The 26,111-nt window shown below is 40.0% G+C and overlaps 1 protein-coding gene across 5 annotated transcripts in view; it reads left to right on the forward strand.

Annotated features, from left to right (window-relative positions):
- LOC118188716 (Na(+)/H(+) exchanger protein 7-like) overlaps positions 1–26,111 on the forward strand; it is a 329,360-nt gene that overhangs the window by 228,291 nt on the left and 74,958 nt on the right. For all 5 annotated transcript variants that reach the window (XM_085814914.1, XM_085814916.1, XM_085814918.1 and 2 more), the window contains one exon: positions 268–363. In XM_085814914.1, the coding sequence (XP_085671040.1) occupies positions 268–363 (96 nt within the window). The remainder of the gene's footprint in view (positions 1–267; positions 364–26,111) is intronic.

The following is a 26,111-nucleotide window of genomic DNA, read 5'->3' on the forward strand; positions in this document are numbered from 1 at the left end:
TTGCGAACTGCGTTTATTGCTTTTGAACCACGTAGTTTGTTTTTCTGTTACAGACAGATTGAATTTGCTATTAAAGAACTTTTAAATTGCAAAGATTGCAAATGCTTAAAATATTTCGTACGAAAGGAACTGAATTCCATGCTCCAATTAATATGGTTAAGGGGAAAATAATTTTAAGAAATACAACTAGCAATATTCCTTAATACGTGTGACACCTTTTGCAAATTGTTAGCACCCATTGTCGTTAATTGTACTTTTTTCTTGTAGCATTATCGGTTGTGGCATCGTCCAAGCACATTATGCTTCCAAAAATATCTCTGACAAATCCAACACCACTGTCAAGTACTTCACGAAGATGGTGAGGTAAGGATTTTTATTCAGACTTTTGAAATTTTAGTAGATTCGCTAGTCAACGTAATTTCTTTATTAAGATAGCTTGTTTTTTATATGTTGTAAAACCCTGAATGACAAACGAAAATTGGTATGAGGGAAAAAACGGAAATGAAAAAAAAAGCAAGGCTTTCGATTAATAAAATGGTCAAAATATTGGGAAGTTACTTCTCTTACATTCTGCAGTAGATGTCAAGAAGTGGTGCCGATCTTGTGATACTTGCGCAACCAATCAAGGACCGAAGCGACGTAGCCGGGGAAGGCTGAAACGATACAATGTAGGAGCGCCTTTCCAGCGAAATGCCCTCGACATATTTGGACGTTTATCAAGGACCACAGATGGCAGCAAAACATCCTCGTCGTCATGGATTATTTTACTAAGTGGCCAGAAGCGTAACCAATTCCAGACCAATAGACTGTTACGATAGCTGAAGTTCTGTTACAGAAGTGAGTGTTCAGGCTTTGGTCCTCTCCACATTCACTCCGACCAAGGCAGGAACTTCACTTCGGCTGTTTTCAATGGACTCTGCGACTTATTCGAACTCAAGAAAACGCAGACGACCCCGTTACATTCGCAGTCTGATGGCATGGTGGAGAGGTTTAACCGTACAATTCTGAACCTCTTCTCGCTCATGTTTTCCGTGGACCAAGAAGACTGGGATCGAAAGCTGCTCCTGTTCCTGCTTGCTTGCCGTAGGGTCGTCCATGAGAGCACCGGCTGTTCTCCATCCCAGATACTCTTCGTTCACAATCTCCGTCTGCAAAGTGACTTGCTATTCGGCCGCCCTCCGGATGTACATTCCTCGCCTGAGGAGTACGTGCAAGACTTCCAGGCTCGGTTGCAAATGATACACAGGTTTGGCCAGGAGCGTATCAACATCTCGACGGACAGGCTGTAGAAGCGATACGACGCAAGAGCCGCCGAACATCAGTCCAGGAAAACGACAAGGTGTGGCTGTGGAATCCGAGTCGTTGTAAGGATATTTCTCCCAAACTGCAGTCGCATTGGGAGGGTTTCTATACAGTTCTCAACAGACTGAAGGACGTCATGATACGGATCCGTAAGTCCTCCAATTCAAAACCTAAGGTCGTTCATTATGACAGATTAGCTTTATACTATGGCCATAGTACCTAGTGCTTCTCATTCTTAGGGATACACATAATTCTTATAAATTAATTTTTCTAGATAATTTCTGTAAATAACTTGTAAATATTTGCTTCTCTTATTTTTGTTTATTTTAATTGTTTGTTTTGTTAATTATTGTATTTGGCTTCTGACCAAGGGTTGTATTGCCCGAGACGTGCAGTCTTTGGAAGGGGTATCAGGTTCGACGTTCCTTCTAACCTTCTTCGGGAACATACAAGGACCTGACTAGGAACAGAGAGCTTACTAAAGCTATGTTCACTAATTGTAGTAAGTAGACAGGATACAGACGAAGGGTATACAAAACCCTTTATTTTTCTCTATATACAATAACTTCCGTACTTCGGAATACAATGACCCGCCACTCGGGGTCTAACGTAAAAGTATAAAAATAAAACTAAACTCTAATTCAACTTTAGAATAATGCACGTGGAAGATTGGCCTTATAATAACAGGAAGCGTATGTAGCACAGAGACTGTGAACACTACAATACGTTTTAATTTATCAAGAGGATTAAAACCTCTGGCCTGGAAGGCAATCAGCAACTGCGTAACGTCTAAGGTAAGCGGCCTGCGTTGACTTACTGCTTCCTCTCTCTCTTGCTTGGCAAAAAGCTACAACTTAAGTACTTGGCGTTCGCCAGACAAACTTTGCATAAAATCCTTCACGCTTATAATTCTGGCCGGAAGTAGAAAATAAGAAGTGATAGTAAAGATTTAAAATAAAATAAACGTTAGTAAAACTTAAGATCCTTACATACTTCCCGCCAGAGTTAATTAGTTTGAAACCGAGGTCTAAAACGACCTTGTTGAAAACTTTTAGCTCTAGAAACTAACGCGAGGCCAATCTTTTACAACATAACTTCTCTAGAAACTAGAAAATTTAAAAGAAAGAAATTTGTTACAATAGCAGCTCCCAGGATATACAACAAACTTTTTTTCATCTGTACTGCATCTAAACAGGAGCTCTTATTCAATTCTGGTTCCTTCCAGAGATCTGGAAGGAAAACTAGTTTAATGAAATGTTACACAATGACATTGCAAATAACATATAGAATATACTTCTCTTAACATTCTTATTTCATTCATGACTATTTTAATTATCTCTCCCCGTGCTCTCTGACATGTGTTGTAAAAGAACACCAAACACGAATGTGTTTCTGTCTACGTGTGCCACACTTCCTCCTACAATCAAAACACTAACGTGTTAAAATTCAACATAACGAGACCTCTTAACACACTCTAATTTCAACTCTAAACCCTGAGGTACTATTCTAGTTACCGCCGCATGATCAGAGTATACTGTTATCGGCGCCTTTCCAAAATAGACTCGGAACTTTTGCACTGCTAACAGAACTGCAAGTGCCTCTCTCTCGGTCGCGGAATAGTTTCTTTGTGTTTGATTTAAAGTTCGGCTAAAAAATGCCACGGGCTGCTGATTTTGCGAAAGTACCGCTCCTACCGCATAATCCGAAGCATCCGCTGAAATTTCTAAATTTTCATCCTTTTCAGGAAATTTCAACACAGGGGCTTGCGTTAATGCTTGTTTTAATTTTTCGAAAGCACTATTGGCTTCGGCCGTCCACGAGAATCTTGCCTTTTTCCTTTTTAATTTTAACAATGGCTCAGCGATAGCCGCAAAATCTTTTATAAAGGACCTATAATATGAACAAAGTCCTAGAAAAGAAGAGAGCTTCTTTGCCGTGTTTGGAGTCGGATACTTTTGTACAGCGATTATTTTTGATTCATCTGTCTCGATCCCTTTTCGAGATATTTTATAACCTAAATATTTTAATTCAGGGGCTGCAAATTTGCACTTTTCGACATTAACTTTTAGACCGGCCTCATTTAATAAAGAAAACACCTGTCTTAAATCCTGTACATGCTGGTCGAGATTATCACTAGAAATAATGATATCGTCTAAATAGATAAATGTGGACTTTCCAAGAACAGGTCTTAACACAATGTCCATGCATCGCTGAAATGTTGCCGGGGCGCCTGAAAGGCCAAACGGCATACGCAAAAATGCATAAGTGCAAGACTTGGTTATAAACGCAGTCTTAGGCACGTCCTCAGGCCTCACCCCTATTTGAAAATAACCAGTCGTTAAGTCTAAAGTCGTCATAAATTTGGTTGATTTTATGTTCCTTAAAATTTCTTCTATGATCGGTAACGGATATACCGGATATTTCGTTATGGAATTTAATTTACGGTAATCAATTGCGAATCTCCACCTTTTTGGATGCTCCAAAGGATAGTCATTATTTTTCTTACATAAAACCACCGGGCTAGCATAACTACTTGAGATGGGCGTTATGATTTTTTTACGTAGCATATCGGTAATATGCCATTCTATAATTTTTTCCTTATTCTTATCATACCGGTATGGTTTTTGACGAACTGGCAATGCATCTCCGGTGTCAATACTATGGTTAGTAACCTGAGTAAATCCTGGAATATCACTAAATAACGAAGCAAATTCACTTACCACTTGTCGGATTCTATCTTGCTCGTCATTAGGCAGGTGGTCAAGATTTAACCTTGGCGGTTCAGCCTTTTCTACACGCACTGGTTTCATTGTCAGCTTAAGGGACGCTTCATTAAAATCCAGTGTAGCTTGTGCGTCTGAAAGAAAATCTATCCCCAAGATTAAATGTGCTTGCAGATTCTTTACTATAAAAAACATCACCTTTATTTGTTCGTCCTTGATACGGATATACAAAGGTACTTTACCTACGCACTTACATTTTTCCCCTTGCGCCGCTAACACTGTTGTATTATCCGCATTATATATGCGGTATTTGCGAAAATACTTTCTAAAAAACTCCTCTGCCACACAGGAACACTGCGCGCCGGTATCCAGGAGTGCGGTGGCTGGGATATTATTCACCAAGACTTCAATCTTCGGAAGAGTCAAATTTTTCACCATTACTGTATTTAACTTGTAGGAAGAGGGCTTTTCGTGGCCTTCGGATTTCCGCACCCTCTCGTCAGCAGAAATCCGTTTTAGTTTAAATTATTTTTCCTTTCCGTGCTTTCCTTCTTTTTCCACTGGCCTTGAGACTTTTTTCCTGGGTTGCTATTGAACTGTCGACGTTCGCCGGCTGTTTTTGAATGCTCGGGTTTCCTTGCCCACTGATTCGCTTTTTCTCCGTAGCCGTATGCTTGAGTTTGCTGTAGTCTTGGCGTACCAAATTGGTTTCGCTGTTGATATTGGCGTCTTCTTTCGACGTCCGCCGTTCTTCTACTTTCAAACTGGATTGCTAGCTCAAATAACTTTTCCAGTGTAGTCGGATTTCTTAATTCAATAAAGTCTTGCCCTTGGGGCAGTAACCTCGGCAAAATCACTTGAATTATTTCAGGATCCGGACGGTTTCCATACAAGAGCTTGAAAACGTGAATTTTTCTTAAAATAAAGCTCGAGAGGTTTTCGATTCTTTGTTGATATATACTAAAAAGTTCCGTTTCTAATTTCGCACGATCCGTTACAACAGGGAAGGCTTTTAGTAGGGCAGTCTTGAAATTCTCGTAAGTATAGGTGGGACTTCCTGCTTGACCCAAGAGAATTCTGCCGATACATTTGAACCAGTTAAGCGCTTGGCCCCTCAAAGCGCTGGTAGCTAAGGTAACTTTTTGAAACTCGTGCACGGGGTAGAGCATGAAGTGGTCCTCCAATTTTTCCAAAAAACTGGTTACCGGTGAGTTTCCGTTAAACGTTGCTTCTGGTTTCATCGAAGCGCGCATGGTCTGGACGATGTAACCGAATCCTTCCAGGGCGGCAGCTGGCATTTCTGGATTCTGAGCCGTTTCTGCAGGCAGCACAGGTTCTTCTTGAAACTCGGGCATGGTTATTCGCCCCACGTTGGGCGCCACTATCAGGTTCAACGTTCCTTCTAACCTTCTTCGGGAACATACAAGGACCTGACTAGGAACAGAGAGCTTACTAAAGCTATGTTCACTAATTGTAGTAAGTAGACAGGATACAGACGAAGGGTATACAAAACCCTTTATTTTTCTCTATATACAATAACTTCCGTACTTCGGAATACAATGACCCGCCACTCGGGGTCTAACGTAAAAGTATAAAAATAAAACTAAACTCTAATTCAACTTTAGAATAATGCACGTGGAAGATTGGCCTTATAATAACAGGAAGCGTATGTAGCATAGAGACTGTGAACACTACAATACGTTTTAATTTATCAAGAGGATTAAAACCTGTGGCCTGGAAGGCAATCAGCAACTGCGTAACGTCTAAGGTAAGCGGCCTGCGTTGACTTACTGCTTCCTCTCTCTCTTGCTTGGCAAAAAGCCACAACTTAAGTACTTGGCGTTCGCCAGACAAACTTTGCATAAAATCCTTCACGCTTATAATTCTGGCCGGAAGTAGAAAATAAGAAGTGATAGTAAAGATTTAAAATAAAATAAACGTTAGTAAAACTTAAGATCCTTACATACTTCCCGCCAGAGTTAATTAGTTTGAAACCGAGGTCTAAAACGACCTTGTTGAAAACTTTTAGCTCTAGAAACTAACGCGAGGCCAATCTTTTACAACATAACTTCTCTAGAAACTAGAAAATTTAAAAGAAAGAAATTTGTTACAATAGCAGCTCCCAGGATATACAACAAACTTTTTTTCATCTGTACTGCATCTAAACAGGAGCTCTTATTCAATTCTGGTTCCTTCCAGAGATCTGGAAGGAAAACTAGTTTAATGAAATGTTACACAATGACATTGCAAATAACATATAGAATATACTTCTCTTAACATTCTTATTTCATTCATGACTATTTTAATTATCTCTCCCCGTGCTCTCTGACATGTGTTGTAAAAGAACACCAAACACGAATGTGTTTCTGTCTACGTGTGCCACACTTCCTCCTACAATCAAAACACTAACGTGTTAAAATTCAACATAACGAGACCTCTTAACACACTCTAATTTCAAGTCTAAACCCTGAGGTACTATTCTAGTTACCGCCGCATGATCAGAGTATACTGTTATCGGCGCCTTTCCAAAATAGACTCGGAATTTTTGCACTGCTAACAGAACTGCAAGTGCCTCTCTCTCGGTCGCGGAATAGTTTCTTTGTGTTTGATTTAAAGTTCGGCTAAAAAATGCCACGGGCTGCTGATTTTGCGAAAGTACCGCTCCTACCGCATAATCCGAAGCATCCGCTGAAATTTCTAAATTTTCATCCTTTTCAGGAAATTTCAACACAGGGGCTTGCGTTAATGCTTGTTTTAATTTTTCGAAAGCACTATTGGCTTCGGCCGTCCACGAGAATCTTGCCTTTTTCCTTTTTAATTTTAACAATGGCTCAGCGATAGCTGCAAAATCTTTTATAAAGGACCTATAATATGAACAAAGTCCTAGAAAAGAAGAGAGCTTCTTTGCCGTGTTTGGAGTCGGATACTTTTGTACAGCGATTATTTTTGATTCATCTGTCTCGATCCCTTTTCGAGATATTTTATAACCTAAATATTTTAATTCAGGGGCTGCAAATTTGCACTTTTCGACATTAACTTTTAGACCGGCCTCATTTAATAAAGAAAACACCTGTCTTAAATCCTGTACATGCTGGTCGAGATTATCACTAGAAATAATGATATCGTCTAAATAGATAAATGTGGACTTTCCAAGAACAGGTCTTAACACAATGTCCATGCATCGCTGAAATGTTGCCGGGGCGCCTGAAAGGCCAAACGGCATACGCAAAAATGCATAAGTGCAAGACTTGGTTATAAACGCAGTCTTAGGCACGTCCTCAGGCCTCACCCCTATTTGAAAATAACCAGTCGTTAAGTCTAAAGTCGTCATAAATTTGGTTGATTTTATGTTCCTTAAAATTTCTTCTATGATCGGTAACGGATATACCGGATATTTCGTTATGGAATTTAATTTACGGTAATCAATTGCGAATCTCCACCTTTTTGGATGCTCCAAAGGATAGTCATTATTTTTCTTACATAAAACCACCGGGCTAGCATAACTACTTGAGATGGGCGTTATGATTTTTTTACGTAGCATATCGGTAATATGCCATTCTATAATTTTTTCCTTATTCTTATCATACCGGTATGGTTTTTGACGAACTGGCAATGCATCTCCGGTGTCAATACTATGGTTAGTAACCTGAGTAAATCCTGGAATATCACTAAATAACGAAGCAAATTCACTTACCACTTGTCGGATTCTATCTTGCTCGTCATTAGGCAGGTGGTCAAGATTTAACCTTGGCGGTTCAGCCTTTTCTACACGCACTGGTTTCATTGTCAGCTTAAGGGACGCTTCATTAAAATCCAGTGTAGCTTGTGCGTCTGAAAGAAAATCTATCCCCAAGATTAAATGTGCTTGCAGATTCTTTACTATAAAAAACATCACCTTTATTTGTTCGTCCTTGATACGGATATACAAGGGTACTTTACCTACGCACTTACATTTTTCCCCTTGCGCCGCTAACACTGTTGTATTATCCGCATTATATATGCGGTATTTGCGAAAATACTTTCTAAAAAACTCCTCTGCCACACAGGAACACTGCGCGCCGGTATCCAGGAGTGCGGTGGCTGGGATATTATTCACCAAGACTTCAATCTTCGGAAGAGTCAAATTTTTCACCATTACTGTATTTAACTTGTAGGAAGAGGGGTTTTCGTGGCCTTCGGATTTCCGCACCCTCTCGTCAGCAGAAATCCGTTTTAGTTTAAATTATTTTTCCTTTCCGTGCTTTCCTTCTTTTTCCACTGGCCTTGAGACTTTTTTCCTGGGTTGCTATTGAACTGTCGACGTTCGCCGGCTGTTTTTGAATGCTCGGGTTTCCTTGCCCACTGATTCGCTTTTTCTCCGTAGCCGTATGCTTGAGTTTGCTGTAGTCTTGGCGTACCAAATTGGTTTCGCTGTTGATATTGGCGTCTTCTTTCGACGTCCGCCGTTCTTCTACTTTCAAACTGGATTGCTAGCTCAAATAACTTTTCCAGTGTAGTCGGATTTCTTAATTCAATAAAGTCTTGCCCTTGGGGCAGTAACCTCGGCAAAATCACTTGAATTATTTCAGGATCCGGACGGTTTCCATACAAGAGCTTGAAAACGTGAATTTTTCTTAAAATAAAGCTCGAGAGGTTTTCGATTCTTTGTTGATATATACTAAAAAGTTCCGTTTCTAATTTCGCACGATCCGTTACAACAGGGAAGGCTTTTAGTAGGGCAGTCTTGAAATTCTCGTAAGTATAGGTGGGACTTCCTGCTTGACCCAAGAGAATTCTGCCGATACATTTGAACCAGTTAAGCGCTTGGCCCCTCAAAGCGCTGGTAGCTAAGGTAACTTTTTGAAACTCGTGCACGGGGTAGAGCATGAAGTGGTCCTCCAATTTTTCCAAAAAACTGGTTACCGGTGAGTTTCCGTTAAACGTTGCTTCTGGTTTCATCGAAGCGCGCATGGTCTGGACGATGTAACCGAATCCTTCCAGGGCGGCAGCTGGCATTTCTGGATTCTGAGCCGTTTCTGCAGGCAGCACAGGTTCTTCTTGAAACTCGGGCATGGTTATTCGCCCCACGTTGGGCGCCACTATCAGGTTCAACGTTCCTTCTAACCTTCTTCGGGAACATACAAGGACCTGACTAGGAACAGAGAGCTTACTAAAGCTATGTTCACTAATTGTAGTAAGTAGACAGGATACAGACGAAGGGTATACAAAACCCTTTATTTTTCTCTATATACAATAACTTCCGTACTTCGGAATACAATGACCCGCCACTCGGGGTCTAACGTAAAAGTATAAAAATAAAACTAAACTCTAATTCAACTTTAGAATAATGCACGTGGAAGATTGGCCTTATAATAACAGGAAGCGTATGTAGCACAGAGACTGTGAACACTACAATACGTTTTAATTTATCAAGAGGATTAAAACCTCTGGCCTGGAAGGCAATCAGCAACTGCGTAACGTCTAAGGTAAGCGGCCTGCGTTGACTTACTGCTTCCTCTCTCTCTTGCTTGGCAAAAAGCTACAACTTAAGTACTTGGCGTTCGCCAGACAAACGTTGCATAAAATCCTTCACGCTTATAATTCTGGCCGGAAGTAGAAAATAAGAAGTGATAGTAAAGATTTAAAATAAAATAAACGTTAGTAAAACTTAAGATCCTTACATACTTCCCGCCAGAGTTAATTAGTTTGAAACCGAGGTCTAAAACGACCTTGTTGAAAACTTTTAGCTCTAGAAACTAACGCGAGGCCAATCTTTTACAACATAACTTCTCTAGAAACTAGAAAATTTAAAAGAAAGAAATTTGTTACAATAGCAGCTCCCAGGATATACAACAAACTTTTTTTCATCTGTACTGCATCTAAACAGGAGCTCTTATTCAATTCTGGTTCCTTCCAGAGATCTGGAAGGAAAACTAGTTTAATGAAATGTTACACAATGACATTGCAAATAACATATAGAATATACTTCTCTTAACATTCTTATTTCATTCATGACTATTTTAATTATCTCTCCCCGTGCTCTCTGACATGTGTTGTAAAAGAACACCAAACACGAATGTGTTTCTGTCTACGTGTGCCACACTTCCTCCTACAATCAAAACACTAACGTGTTAAAATTCAACATAACGAGACCTCTTAACACACTCTAATTTCAACTCTAAACCCTGAGGTACTATTCTAGTTACCGCCGCATGATCAGAGTATACTGTTATCGGCGCCTTTCCAAAATAGACTCGGAACTTTTGCACTGCTAACAGAACTGCAAGTGCCTCTCTCTCGGTCGCGGAATAGTTTCTTTGTGTTTGATTTAAAGTTCGGCTAAAAAATGCCACGGGCTGCTGATTTTGCGAAAGTACCGCTCCTACCGCATAATCCGAAGCATCCGCTGAAATTTCTAAATTTTCATCCTTTTCAGGAAATTTCAACACAGGGGCTTGCGTTAATGCTTGTTTTAATTTTTCGAAAGCACTATTGGCTTCGGCCGTCCACGAGAATCTTGCCTTTTTCCTTTTTAATTTTAACAATGGCTCAGCGATAGCCGCAAAATCTTTTATAAAGGACCTATAATATGAACAAAGTCCTAGAAAAGAAGAGAGCTTCTTTGCCGTGTTTGGAGTCGGATACTTTTGTACAGCGATTATTTTTGATTCATCTGTCTCGATCCCTTTTCGAGATATTTTATAACCTAAATATTTTAATTCAGGGGCTGCAAATTTGCACTTTTCGACATTAACTTTTAGACCGGCCTCATTTAATAAAGAAAACACCTGTCTTAAATCCTGTACATGCTGGTCGAGATTATCACTAGAAATAATGATATCGTCTAAATAGATAAATGTGGACTTTCCAAGAACAGGTCTTAACACAATGTCCATGCATCGCTGAAATGTTGCCGGGGCGCCTGAAAGGCCAAACGGCATACGCAAAAATGCATAAGTGCAAGACTTGGTTATAAACGCAGTCTTAGGCACGTCCTCAGGCCTCACCCCTATTTGAAAATAACCAGTCGTTAAGTCTAAAGTCGTCATAAATTTGGTTGATTTTATGTTCCTTAAAATTTCTTCTATGATCGGTAACGGATATACCGGATATTTCGTTATGGAATTTAATTTACGGTAATCAATTGCGAATCTCCACCTTTTTGGATGCTCCAAAGGATAGTCATTATTTTTCTTACATAAAACCACCGGGCTAGCATAACTACTTGAGATGGGCGTTATGATTTTTTTACGTAGCATATCGGTAATATGCCATTCTATAATTTTTTCCTTATTCTTATCATACCGGTATGGTTTTTGACGAACTGGCAATGCATCTCCGGTGTCAATACTATGGTTAGTAACCTGAGTAAATCCTGGAATATCACTAAATAACGAAGCAAATTCACTTACCACTTGTCGGATTCTATCTTGCTCGTCATTAGGCAGGTGGTCAAGATTTAACCTTGGCGGTTCAGCCTTTTCTACACGCACTGGTTTCATTGTCAGCTTAAGGGACGCTTCATTAAAATCCAGTGTAGCTTGTGCGTCTGAAAGAAAATCTATCCCCAAGATTAAATGTGCTTGCAGATTCTTTACTATAAAAAACATCACCTTTATTTGTTCGTCCTTGATACGGATATACAAAGGTACTTTACCTACGCACTTACATTTTTCCCCTTGCGCCGCTAACACTGTTGTATTATCCGCATTATATATGCGGTATTTGCGAAAATACTTTCTAAAAAACTCCTCTGCCACACAGGAACACTGCGCGCCGGTATCCAGGAGTGCGGTGGCTGGGATATTATTCACCAAGACTTCAATCTTCGGAAGAGTCAAATTTTTCACCATTACTGTATTTAACTTGTAGGAAGAGGGCTTTTCGTGGCCTTCGGATTTCCGCACCCTCTCGTCAGCAGAAATCCGTTTTAGTTTAAATTATTTTTCCTTTCCGTGCTTTCCTTCTTTTTCCACTGGCCTTGAGACTTTTTTCCTGGGTTGCTATTGAACTGTCGACGTTCGCCGGCTGTTTTTGAATGCTCGGGTTTCCTTGCCCACTGATTCGCTTTTTCTCCGTAGCCGTATGCTTGAGTTTGCTGTAGTCTTGGCGTACCAAATTGGTTTCGCTGTTGATATTGGCGTCTTCTTTCGACGTCCGCCGTTCTTCTACTTTCAAACTGGATTGCTAGCTCAAATAACTTTTCCAGTGTAGTCGGATTTCTTAATTCAATAAAGTCTTGCCCTTGGGGCAGTAACCTCGGCAAAATCACTTGAATTATTTCAGGATCCGGACGGTTTCCATACAAGAGCTTGAAAACGTGAATTTTTCTTAAAATAAAGCTCGAGAGGTTTTCGATTCTTTGTTGATATATACTAAAAAGTTCCGTTTCTAATTTCGCACGATCCGTTACAACAGGGAAGGCTTTTAGTAGGGCAGTCTTGAAATTCTCGTAAGTATAGGTGGGACTTCCTGCTTGACCCAAGAGAATTCTGCCGATACATTTGAACCAGTTAAGCGCTTGGCCCCTCAAAGCGCTGGTAGCTAAGGTAACTTTTTGAAACTCGTGCACGGGGTAGAGCATGAAGTGGTCCTCCAATTTTTCCAAAAAACTGGTTACCGGTGAGTTTCCGTTAAACGTTGCTTCTGGTTTCATCGAAGCGCGCATGGTCTGGACGATGTAACCGAATCCTTCCAGGGCGGCAGCTGGCATTTCTGGATTCTGAGCCGTTTCTGCAGGCAGCACAGGTTCTTCTTGAAACTCGGGCATGGTTATTCGCCCCACGTTGGGCGCCACTATCAGGTTCAACGTTCCTTCTAACCTTCTTCGGGAACATACAAGGACCTGACTAGGAACAGAGAGCTTACTAAAGCTATGTTCACTAATTGTAGTAAGTAGACAGGATACAGACGAAGGGTATACAAAACCCTTTATTTTTCTCTATATACAATAACTTCCGTACTTCGGAATACAATGACCCGCCACTCGGGGTCTAACGTAAAAGTATAAAAATAAAACTAAACTCTAATTCAACTTTAGAATAATGCACGTGGAAGATTGGCCTTATAATAACAGGAAGCGTATGTAGCACAGAGACTGTGAACACTACAATACGTTTTAATTTATCAAGAGGATTAAAACCTCTGGCCTGGAAGGCAATCAGCAACTGCGTAACGTCTAAGGTAAGCGGCCTGCGTTGACTTACTGCTTCCTCTCTCTCTTGCTTGGCAAAAAGCTACAACTTAAGTACTTGGCGTTCGCCAGACAAACTTTGCATAAAATCCTTCACGCTTATAATTCTGGCCGGAAGTAGAAAATAAGAAGTGATAGTAAAGATTTAAAATAAAATAAACGTTAGTAAAACTTAAGATCCTTACATACTTCCCGCCAGAGTTAATTAGTTTGAAACCGAGGTCTAAAACGACCTTGTTGAAAACTTTTAGCTCTAGAAACTAACGCGAGGCCAATCTTTTACAACATAACTTCTCTAGAAACTAGAAAATTTAAAAGAAAGAAATTTGTTACAATAGCAGCTCCCAGGATATACAACAAACTTTTTTTCATCTGTACTGCATCTAAACAGGAGCTCTTATTCAATTCTGGTTCCTTCCAGAGATCTGGAAGGAAAACTAGTTTAATGAAATGTTACACAATGACATTGCAAATAACATATAGAATATACTTCTCTTAACATTCTTATTTCATTCATGACTATTTTAATTATCTCTCCCCGTGCTCTCTGACATGTGTTGTAAAAGAACACCAAACACGAATGTGTTTCTGTCTACGTGTGCCACACTTCCTCCTACAATCAAAACACTAACGTGTTAAAATTCAACATAACGAGACCTCTTAACACACTCTAATTTCAACTCTAAACCCTGAGGTACTATTCTAGTTACCGCCGCATGATCAGAGTATACTGTTATCGGCGCCTTTCCAAAATAGACTCGGAACTTTTGCACTGCTAACAGAACTGCAAGTGCCTCTCTCTCGGTCGCGGAATAGTTTCTTTGTGTTTGATTTAAAGTTCGGCTAAAAAATGCCACGGGCTGCTGATTTTGCGAAAGTACCGCTCCTACCGCATAATCCGAAGCATCCGCTGAAATTTCTAAATTTTCATCCTTTTCAGGAAATTTCAACACAGGGGCTTGCGTTAATGCTTGTTTTAATTTTTCGAAAGCACTATTGGCTTCGGCCGTCCACGAGAATCTTGCCTTTTTCCTTTTTAATTTTAACAATGGCTCAGCGATAGCCGCAAAATCTTTTATAAAGGACCTATAATATGAACAAAGTCCTAGAAAAGAAGAGAGCTTCTTTGCCGTGTTTGGAGTCGGATACTTTTGTACAGCGATTATTTTTGATTCATCTGTCTCGATCCCTTTTCGAGATATTTTATAACCTAAATATTTTAATTCAGGGGCTGCAAATTTGCACTTTTCGACATTAACTTTTAGACCGGCCTCATTTAATAAAGAAAACACCTGTCTTAAATCCTGTACATGCTGGTCGAGATTATCACTAGAAATAATGATATCGTCTAAATAGATAAATGTGGACTTTCCAAGAACAGGTCTTAACACAATGTCCATGCATCGCTGAAATGTTGCCGGGGCGCCTGAAAGGCCAAACGGCATACGCAAAAATGCATAAGTGCAAGACTTGGTTATAAACGCAGTCTTAGGCACGTCCTCAGGCCTCACCCCTATTTGAAAATAACCAGTCGTTAAGTCTAAAGTCGTCATAAATTTGGTTGATTTTATGTTCCTTAAAATTTCTTCTATGATCGGTAACGGATATACCGGATATTTCGTTATGGAATTTAATTTACGGTAATCAATTGCGAATCTCCACCTTTTTGGATGCTCCAAAGGATAGTCATTATTTTTCTTACATAAAACCACCGGGCTAGCATAACTACTTGAGATGGGCGTTATGATTTTTTTACGTAGCATATCGGTAATATGCCATTCTATAATTTTTTCCTTATTCTTATCATACCGGTATGGTTTTTGACGAACTGGCAATGCATCTCCGGTGTCAATACTATGGTTAGTAACCTGAGTAAATCCTGGAATATCACTAAATAACGAAGCAAATTCACTTACCACTTGTCGGATTCTATCTTGCTCGTCATTAGGCAGGTGGTCAAGATTTAACCTTGGCGGTTCAGCCTTTTCTACACGCACTGGTTTCATTGTCAGCTTAAGGGACGCTTCATTAAAATCCAGTGTAGCTTGTGCGTCTGAAAGAAAATCTATCCCCAAGATTAAATGTGCTTGCAGATTCTTTACTATAAAAAACATCACCTTTATTTGTTCGTCCTTGATACGGATATACAAAGGTACTTTACCTACGCACTTACATTTTTCCCCTTGCGCCGCTAACACTGTTGTATTATCCGCATTATATATGCGGTATTTGCGAAAATACTTTCTAAAAAACTCCTCTGCCACACAGGAACACTGCGCGCCGGTATCCAGGAGTGCGGTGGCTGGGATATTATTCACCAAGACTTCAATCTTCGGAAGAGTCAAATTTTTCACCATTACTGTATTTAACTTGTAGGAAGAGGGCTTTTCGTGGCCTTCGGATTTCCGCACCCTCTCGTCAGCAGAAATCCGTTTTAGTTTAAATTATTTTTCCTTTCCGTGCTTTCCTTCTTTTTCCACTGGCCTTGAGACTTTTTTCCTGGGTTGCTATTGAACTGTCGACGTTCGCCGGCTGTTTTTGAATGCTCGGGTTTCCTTGCCCACTGATTCGCTTTTTCTCCGTAGCCGTATGCTTGAGTTTGCTGTAGTCTTGGCGTACCAAATTGGTTTCGCTGTTGATATTGGCGTCTTCTTTCGACGTCCGCCGTTCTTCTACTTTCAAACTGGATTGCTAGCTCAAATAACTTTTCCAGTGTAGTCGGATTTCTTAATTCAATAAAGTCTTGCCCTTGGGGCAGTAACCTCGGCAAAATCACTTGAATTATTTCAGGATCCGGACGGTTTCCATACAAGAGCTTGAAAACGTGAATTTTTCTTAAAATAAAGCTCGAGAGGTTTTCGATTCTTTGTTGATATATACTAAAAAGTTCCGTTTCTAATTTCGCACGATCCGTTACAACAGGGAAGGCTTTTAGTAGGGCAGTCTTGAAATTCTCGTAAGTATAGGTGGGACTTCCTGCTTGACCCAAGAGAATTCTGCCGATACATTTGAACCAGTTAAGCGCTTGGCCCCTCAAAGCGCTGGTAGCTAAGGTAACTTTTTGAAACTCGTGCACGGGGTAGAGCATGAAGTGGTCCTCCAATTTTTCCAAAAAACTGGTTACCGGTGAGTTTCCGTTAAACGTTGCTTCTGGTTTCATCGAAGCGCGCATGGTCTGGACGATGTAACCGAATCCTTCCAGGGCGGCAGCTGGCATTTCTGGATTCTGAGCCGTTTCTGCAGGCAGCACAGGTTCTTCTTGAAACTCGGGCATGGTTATTCGCCCCACGTTGGGCGCCACTATCAGGTTCAACGTTCCTTCTAACCTTCTTCGGGAACATACAAGGACCTGACTAGGAACAGAGAGCTTACTAAAGCTATGTTCACTAATTGTAGTAAGTAGACAGGATACAGACGAAGGGTATACAAAACCCTTTATTTTTCTCTATATACAATAACTTCCGTACTTCGGAATACAATGACCCGCCACTCGGGGTCTAACGTAAAAGTATAAAAATAAAACTAAACTCTAATTCAACTTTAGAATAATGCACGTGGAAGATTGGCCTTATAATAACAGGAAGCGTATGTAGCACAGAGACTGTGAACACTACAATACGTTTTAATTTATCAAGAGGATTAAAACCTCTGGCCTGGAAGGCAATCAGCAACTGCGTAACGTCTAAGGTAAGCGGCCTGCGTTGACTTACTGCTTCCTCTCTCTCTTGCTTGGCAAAAAGCTACAACTTAAGTACTTGGCGTTCGCCAGACAAACTTTGCATAAAATCCTTCACGCTTATAATTCTGGCCGGAAGTAGAAAATAAGAAGTGATAGTAAAGATTTAAAATAAAATAAACGTTAGTAAAACTTAAGATCCTTACATACTTCCCGCCAGAGTTAATTAGTTTGAAACCGAGGTCTAAAACGACCTTGTTGAAAACTTTTAGCTCTAGAAACTAACGCGAGGCCAATCTTTTACAACATAACTTCTCTAGAAACTAGAAAATTTAAAAGAAAGAAATTTGTTACAATAGCAGCTCCCAGGATATACAACAAACTTTTTTTCATCTGTACTGCATCTAAACAGGAGCTCTTATTCAATTCTGGTTCCTTCCAGAGATCTGGAAGGAAAACTAGTTTAATGAAATGTTACACAATGACATTGCAAATAACATATAGAATATACTTCTCTTAACATTCTTATTTCATTCATGACTATTTTAATTATCTCTCCCCGTGCTCTCTGACATGTGTTGTAAAAGAACACCAAACACGAATGTGTTTCTGTCTACGTGTGCCACACTTCCTCCTACAATCAAAACACTAACGTGTTAAAATTCAACATAACGAGACCTCTTAACACACTCTAATTTCAACTCTAAACCCTGAGGTACTATTCTAGTTACCGCCGCATGATCAGAGTATACTGTTATCGGCGCCTTTCCAAAATAGACTCGGAACTTTTGCACTGCTAACAGAACTGCAAGTGCCTCTCTCTCGGTCGCGGAATAGTTTCTTTGTGTTTGATTTAAAGTTCGGCTAAAAAATGCCACGGGCTGCTGATTTTGCGAAAGTACCGCTCCTACCGCATAATCCGAAGCATCCGCTGAAATTTCTAAATTTTCATCCTTTTCAGGAAATTTCAACACAGGGGCTTGCGTTAATGCTTGTTTTAATTTTTCGAAAGCACTATTGGCTTCGGCCGTCCACGAGAATCTTGCCTTTTTCCTTTTTAATTTTAACAATGGCTCAGCGATAGCCGCAAAATCTTTTATAAAGGACCTATAATATGAACAAAGTCCTAGAAAAGAAGAGAGCTTCTTTGCCGTGTTTGGAGTCGGATACTTTTGTACAGCGATTATTTTTGATTCATCTGTCTCGATCCCTTTTCGAGATATTTTATAACCTAAATATTTTAATTCAGGGGCTGCAAATTTGCACTTTTCGACATTAACTTTTAGACCGGCCTCATTTAATAAAGAAAACACCTGTCTTAAATCCTGTACATGCTGGTCGAGATTATCACTAGAAATAATGATATCGTCTAAATAGATAAATGTGGACTTTCCAAGAACAGGTCTTAACACAATGTCCATGCATCGCTGAAATGTTGCCGGGGCGCCTGAAAGGCCAAACGGCATACGCAAAAATGCATAAGTGCAAGACTTGGTTATAAACGCAGTCTTAGGCACGTCCTCAGGCCTCACCCCTATTTGAAAATAACCAGTCGTTAAGTCTAAAGTCGTCATAAATTTGGTTGATTTTATGTTCCTTAAAATTTCTTCTATGATCGGTAACGGATATACCGGATATTTCGTTATGGAATTTAATTTACGGTAATCAATTGCGAATCTCCACCTTTTTGGATGCTCCAAAGGATAGTCATTATTTTTCTTACATAAAACCACCGGGCTAGCATAACTACTTGAGATGGGCGTTATGATTTTTTTACGTAGCATATCGGTAATATGCCATTCTATAATTTTTTCCTTATTCTTATCATACCGGTATGGTTTTTGACGAACTGGCAATGCATCTCCGGTGTCAATACTATGGTTAGTAACCTGAGTAAATCCTGGAATATCACTAAATAACGAAGCAAATTCACTTACCACTTGTCGGATTCTATCTTGCTCGTCATTAGGCAGGTGGTCAAGATTTAACCTTGGCGGTTCAGCCTTTTCTACACGCACTGGTTTCATTGTCAGCTTAAGGGACGCTTCATTAAAATCCAGTGTAGCTTGTGCGTCTGAAAGAAAATCTATCCCCAAGATTAAATGTGCTTGCAGATTCTTTACTATAAAAAACATCACCTTTATTTGTTCGTCCTTGATACGGATATACAAAGGTACTTTACCTACGCACTTACATTTTTCCCCTTGCGCCGCTAACACTGTTGTATTATCCGCATTATATATGCGGTATTTGCGAAAATACTTTCTAAAAAACTCCTCTGCCACACAGGAACACTGCGCGCCGGTATCCAGGAGTGCGGTGGCTGGGATATTATTCACCAAGACTTCAATCTTCGGAAGAGTCAAATTTTTCACCATTACTGTATTTAACTTGTAGGAAGAGGGCTTTTCGTGGCCTTCGGATTTCCGCACCCTCTCGTCAGCAGAAATCCGTTTTAGTTTAAATTATTTTTCCTTTCCGTGCTTTCCTTCTTTTTCCACTGGCCTTGAGACTTTTTTCCTGGGTTGCTATTGAACTGTCGACGTTCGCCGGCTGTTTTTGAATGCTCGGGTTTCCTTGCCCACTGATTCGCTTTTTCTCCGTAGCCGTATGCTTGAGTTTGCTGTAGTCTTGGCGTACCAAATTGGTTTCGCTGTTGATATTGGCGTCTTCTTTCGACGTCCGCCGTTCTTCTACTTTCAAACTGGATTGCTAGCTCAAATAACTTTTCCAGTGTAGTCGGATTTCTTAATTCAATAAAGTCTTGCCCTTGGGGCAGTAACCTCGGCAAAATCACTTGAATTATTTCAGGATCCGGACGGTTTCCATACAAGAGCTTGAAAACGTGAATTTTTCTTAAAATAAAGCTCGAGAGGTTTTCGATTCTTTGTTGATATATACTAAAAAGTTCCGTTTCTAATTTCGCACGATCCGTTACAACAGGGAAGGCTTTTAGTAGGGCAGTCTTGAAATTCTCGTAAGTATAGGTGGGACTTCCTGCTTGACCCAAGAGAATTCTGCCGATACATTTGAACCAGTTAAGCGCTTGGCCCCTCAAAGCGCTGGTAGCTAAGGTAACTTTTTGAAACTCGTGCACGGGGTAGAGCATGAAGTGGTCCTCCAATTTTTCCAAAAAACTGGTTACCGGTGAGTTTCCGTTAAACGTTGCTTCTGGTTTCATCGAAGCGCGCATGGTCTGGACGATGTAACCGAATCCTTCCAGGGCGGCAGCTGGCATTTCTGGATTCTGAGCCGTTTCTGCAGGCAGCACAGGTTCTTCTTGAAACTCGGGCATGGTTATTCGCCCCACGTTGGGCGCCACTATCAGGTTCAACGTTCCTTCTAACCTTCTTCGGGAACATACAAGGACCTGACTAGGAACAGAGAGCTTACTAAAGCTATGTTCACTAATTGTAGTAAGTAGACAGGATACAGACGAAGGGTATACAAAACCCTTTATTTTTCTCTATATACAATAACTTCCGTACTTCGGAATACAATGACCCGCCACTCGGGGTCTAACGTAAAAGTATAAAAATAAAACTAAACTCTAATTCAACTTTAGAATAATGCACGTGGAAGATTGGCCTTATAATAACAGGAAGCGTATGTAGCACAGAGACTGTGAACACTACAATACGTTTTAATTTATCAAGAGGATTAAAACCTCTGGCCTGGAAGGCAATCAGCAACTGCGTAACGTCTAAGGTAAGCGGCCTGCGTTGACTTACTGCTTCCTCTCTCTCTTGCTTGGCAAAAAGCTACAACTTAAGTACTTGGCGTTCGCCAGACAAACTTTGCATAAAATCCTTCACGCTTATAATTCTGGCCGGAAGTAGAAAATAAGAAGTGATAGTAAAGATTTAAAATAAAATAAACGTTAGTAAAACTTAAGATCCTTACATACTTCCCGCCAGAGTTAATTAGTTTGAAACCGAGGTCTAAAACGACCTTGTTGAAAACTTTTAGCTCTAGAAACTAACGCGAGGCCAATCTTTTACAACATAACTTCTCTAGAAACTAGAAAATTTAAAAGAAAGAAATTTGTTACAATAGCAGCTCCCAGGATATACAACAAACTTTTTTTCATCTGTACTGCATCTAAACAGGAGCTCTTATTCAATTCTGGTTCCTTCCAGAGATCTGGAAGGAAAACTAGTTTAATGAAATGTTACACAATGACATTGCAAATAACATATAGAATATACTTCTCTTAACATTCTTATTTCATTCATGACTATTTTAATTATCTCTCCCCGTGCTCTCTGACATGTGTTGTAAAAGAACACCAAACACGAATGTGTTTCTGTCTACGTGTGCCACACTTCCTCCTACAATCAAAACACTAACGTGTTAAAATTCAACATAACGAGACCTCTTAACACACTCTAATTTCAACTCTAAACCCTGAGGTACTATTCTAGTTACCGCCGCATGATCAGAGTATACTGTTATCGGCGCCTTTCCAAAATAGACTCGGAACTTTTGCACTGCTAACAGAACTGCAAGTGCCTCTCTCTCGGTCGCGGAATAGTTTCTTTGTGTTTGATTTAAAGTTCGGCTAAAAAATGCCACGGGCTGCTGATTTTGCGAAAGTACCGCTCCTACCGCATAATCCGAAGCATCCGCTGAAATTTCTAAATTTTCATCCTTTTCAGGAAATTTCAACACAGGGGCTTGCGTTAATGCTTGTTTTAATTTTTCGAAAGCACTATTGGCTTCGGCCGTCCACGAGAATCTTGCCTTTTTCCTTTTTAATTTTAACAATGGCTCAGCGATAGCCGCAAAATCTTTTATAAAGGACCTATAATATGAACAAAGTCCTAGAAAAGAAGAGAGCTTCTTTGCCGTGTTTGGAGTCGGATACTTTTGTACAGCGATTATTTTTGATTCATCTGTCTCGATCCCTTTTCGAGATATTTTATAACCTAAATATTTTAATTCAGGGGCTGCAAATTTGCACTTTTCGACATTAACTTTTAGACCGGCCTCATTTAATAAAGAAAACACCTGTCTTAAATCCTGTACATGCTGGTCGAGATTATCACTAGAAATAATGATATCGTCTAAATAGATAAATGTGGACTTTCCAAGAACAGGTCTTAACACAATGTCCATGCATCGCTGAAATGTTGCCGGGGCGCCTGAAAGGCCAAACGGCATACGCAAAAATGCATAAGTGCAAGACTTGGTTATAAACGCAGTCTTAGGCACGTCCTCAGGCCTCACCCCTATTTGAAAATAACCAGTCGTTAAGTCTAAAGTCGTCATAAATTTGGTTGATTTTATGTTCCTTAAAATTTCTTCTATGATCGGTAACGGATATACCGGATATTTCGTTATGGAATTTAATTTACGGTAATCAATTGCGAATCTCCACCTTTTTGGATGCTCCAAAGGATAGTCATTATTTTTCTTACATAAAACCACCGGGCTAGCATAACTACTTGAGATGGGCGTTATGATTTTTTTACGTAGCATATCGGTAATATGCCATTCTATAATTTTTTCCTTATTCTTATCATACCGGTATGGTTTTTGACGAACTGGCAATGCATCTCCGGTGTCAATACTATGGTTAGTAACCTGAGTAAATCCTGGAATATCACTAAATAACGAAGCAAATTCACTTACCACTTGTCGGATTCTATCTTGCTCGTCATTAGGCAGGTGGTCAAGATTTAACCTTGGCGGTTCAGCCTTTTCTACACGCACTGGTTTCATTGTCAGCTTAAGGGACGCTTCATTAAAATCCAGTGTAGCTTGTGCGTCTGAAAGAAAATCTATCCCCAAGATTAAATGTGCTTGCAGATTCTTTACTATAAAAAACATCACCTTTATTTGTTCGTCCTTGATACGGATATACAAAGGTACTTTACCTACGCACTTACATTTTTCCCCTTGCGCCGCTAACACTGTTGTATTATCCGCATTATATATGCGGTATTTGCGAAAATACTTTCTAAAAAACTCCTCTGCCACACAGGAACACTGCGCGCCGGTATCCAGGAGTGCGGTGGCTGGGATATTATTCACCAAGACTTCAATCTTCGGAAGAGTCAAATTTTTCACCATTACTGTATTTAACTTGTAGGAAGAGGGCTTTTCGTGGCCTTCGGATTTCCGCACCCTCTCGTCAGCAGAAATCCGTTTTAGTTTAAATTATTTTTCCTTTCCGTGCTTTCCTTCTTTTTCCACTGGCCTTGAGACTTTTTTCCTGGGTTGCTATTGAACTGTCGACGTTCGCCGGCTGTTTTTGAATGCTCGGGTTTCCTTGCCCACTGATTCGCTTTTTCTCCGTAGCCGTATGCTTGAGTTTGCTGTAGTCTTGGCGTACCAAATTGGTTTCGCTGTTGATATTGGCGTCTTCTTTCGACGTCCGCCGTTCTTCTACTTTCAAACTGGATTGCTAGCTCAAATAACTTTTCCAGTGTAGTCGGATTTCTTAATTCAATAAAGTCTTGCCCTTGGGGCAGTAACCTCGGCAAAATCACTTGAATTATTTCAGGATCCGGACGGTTTCCATACAAGAGCTTGAAAACGTGAATTTTTCTTAAAATAAAGCTCGAGAGGTTTTCGATTCTTTGTTGATATATACTAAAAAGTTCCGTTTCTAATTTCGCACGATCCGTTACAACAGGGAAGGCTTTTAGTAGGGCAGTCTTGAAATTCTCGTAAGTATAGGTGGGACTTCCTGCTTGACCCAAGAGAATTCTGCCGATACATTTGAACCAGTTAAGCGCTTGGCCCCTCAAAGCGCTGGTAGCTAAGGTAACTTTTTGAAACTCGTGCACGGGGTAGAGCATGAAGTGGTCCTCCAATTTTTCCAAAAAACTGGTTACCGGTGAGTTTCCGTTAAACGTTGCTTCTGGTTTCATCGAAGCGCGCATGGTCTGGACGATGTAACCGAATCCTTCCAGGGCGGCAGCTGGCATTTCTGGATTCTGAGCCGTTTCTGCAGGCAGCACAGGTTCTTCTTGAAACTCGGGCATGGTTATTCGCCCCACGTTGGGCGCCACTATCAGGTTCAACGTTCCTTCTAACCTTCTTCGGGAACATACAAGGACCTGACTAGGAACAGAGAGCTTACTAAAGCTATGTTCACTAATTGTAGTAAGTAGACAGGATACAGACGAAGGGTATACAAAACCCTTTATTTTTCTCTATATACAATAACTTCCGTACTTCGGAATACAATGACCCGCCACTCGGGGTCTAACGTAAAAGTATAAAAATAAAACTAAACTCTAATTCAACTTTAGAATAATGCACGTGGAAGATTGGCCTTATAATAACAGGAAGCGTATGTAGCACAGAGACTGTGAACACTACAATACGTTTTAATTTATCAAGAGGATTAAAACCTCTGGCCTGGAAGGCAATCAGCAACTGCGTAACGTCTAAGGTAAGCGGCCTGCGTTGACTTACTGCTTCCTCTCTCTCTTGCTTGGCAAAAAGCTACAACTTAAGTACTTGGCGTTCGCCAGACAAACTTTGCATAAAATCCTTCACGCTTATAATTCTGGCCGGAAGTAGAAAATAAGAAGTGATAGTAAAGATTTAAAATAAAATAAACGTTAGTAAAACTTAAGATCCTTACATACTTCCCGCCAGAGTTAATTAGTTTGAAACCGAGGTCTAAAACGACCTTGTTGAAAACTTTTAGCTCTAGAAACTAACGCGAGGCCAATCTTTTACAACATAACTTCTCTAGAAACTAGAAAATTTAAAAGAAAGAAATTTGTTACAATAGCAGCTCCCAGGATATACAACAAACTTTTTTTCATCTGTACTGCATCTAAACAGGAGCTCTTATTCAATTCTGGTTCCTTCCAGAGATCTGGAAGGAAAACTAGTTTAATGAAATGTTACACAATGACATTGCAAATAACATATAGAATATACTTCTCTTAACATTCTTATTTCATTCATGACTATTTTAATTATCTCTCCCCGTGCTCTCTGACATGTGTTGTAAAAGAACACCAAACACGAATGTGTTTCTGTCTACGTGTGCCACACTTCCTCCTACAATCAAAACACTAACGTGTTAAAATTCAACATAACGAGACCTCTTAACACACTCTAATTTCAACTCTAAACCCTGAGGTACTATTCTAGTTACCGCCGCATGATCAGAGTATACTGTTATCGGCGCCTTTCCAAAATAGACTCGGAACTTTTGCACTGCTAACAGAACTGCAAGTGCCTCTCTCTCGGTCGCGGAATAGTTTCTTTGTGTTTGATTTAAAGTTCGGCTAAAAAATGCCACGGGCTGCTGATTTTGCGAAAGTACCGCTCCTACCGCATAATCCGAAGCATCCGCTGAAATTTCTAAATTTTCATCCTTTTCAGGAAATTTCAACACAGGGGCTTGCGTTAATGCTTGTTTTAATTTTTCGAAAGCACTATTGGCTTCGGCCGTCCACGAGAATCTTGCCTTTTTCCTTTTTAATTTTAACAATGGCTCAGCGATAGCCGCAAAATCTTTTATAAAGGACCTATAATATGAACAAAGTCCTAGAAAAGAAGAGAGCTTCTTTGCCGTGTTTGGAGTCGGATACTTTTGTACAGCGATTATTTTTGATTCATCTGTCTCGATCCCTTTTCGAGATATTTTATAACCTAAATATTTTAATTCAGGGGCTGCAAATTTGCACTTTTCGACATTAACTTTTAGACCGGCCTCATTTAATAAGAAAACACCTGTCTTAAATCCTGTACATGCTGGTCGAGATTATCACTAGAAATAATGATATCGTCTAAATAGATAAATGTGGACTTTCCAAGAACAGGTCTTAACACAATGTCCATGCATCGCTGAAATGTTGCCGGGGCGCCTGAAAGGCCAAACGGCATACGCAAAAATGCATAAGTGCAAGACTTGGTTATAAACGCAGTCTTAGGCACGTCCTCAGGCCTCACCCCTATTTGAAAATAACCAGTCGTTAAGTCTAAAGTCGTCATAAATTTGGTTGATTTTATGTTCCTTAAAATTTCTTCTATGATCGGTAACGGATATACCGGATATTTCGTTATGGAATTTAATTTACGGTAATCAATTGCGAATCTCCACCTTTTTGGATGCTCCAAAGGATAGTCATTATTTTTCTTACATAAAACCACCGGGCTAGCATAACTACTTGAGATGGGCGTTATGATTTTTTTACGTAGCATATCGGTAATATGCCATTCTATAATTTTTTCCTTATTCTTATCATACCGGTATGGTTTTTGA

The sequence above is a fragment of the Stegodyphus dumicola genome, chromosome 4 (genome assembly GCF_044657685.1).
Source record: "Stegodyphus dumicola isolate Sdum_Otavi_A_Nest chromosome 4, ASM4465768v1".
Classification (NCBI taxonomy): Eukaryota; Metazoa; Arthropoda; class Arachnida; order Araneae; family Eresidae; genus Stegodyphus; species Stegodyphus dumicola.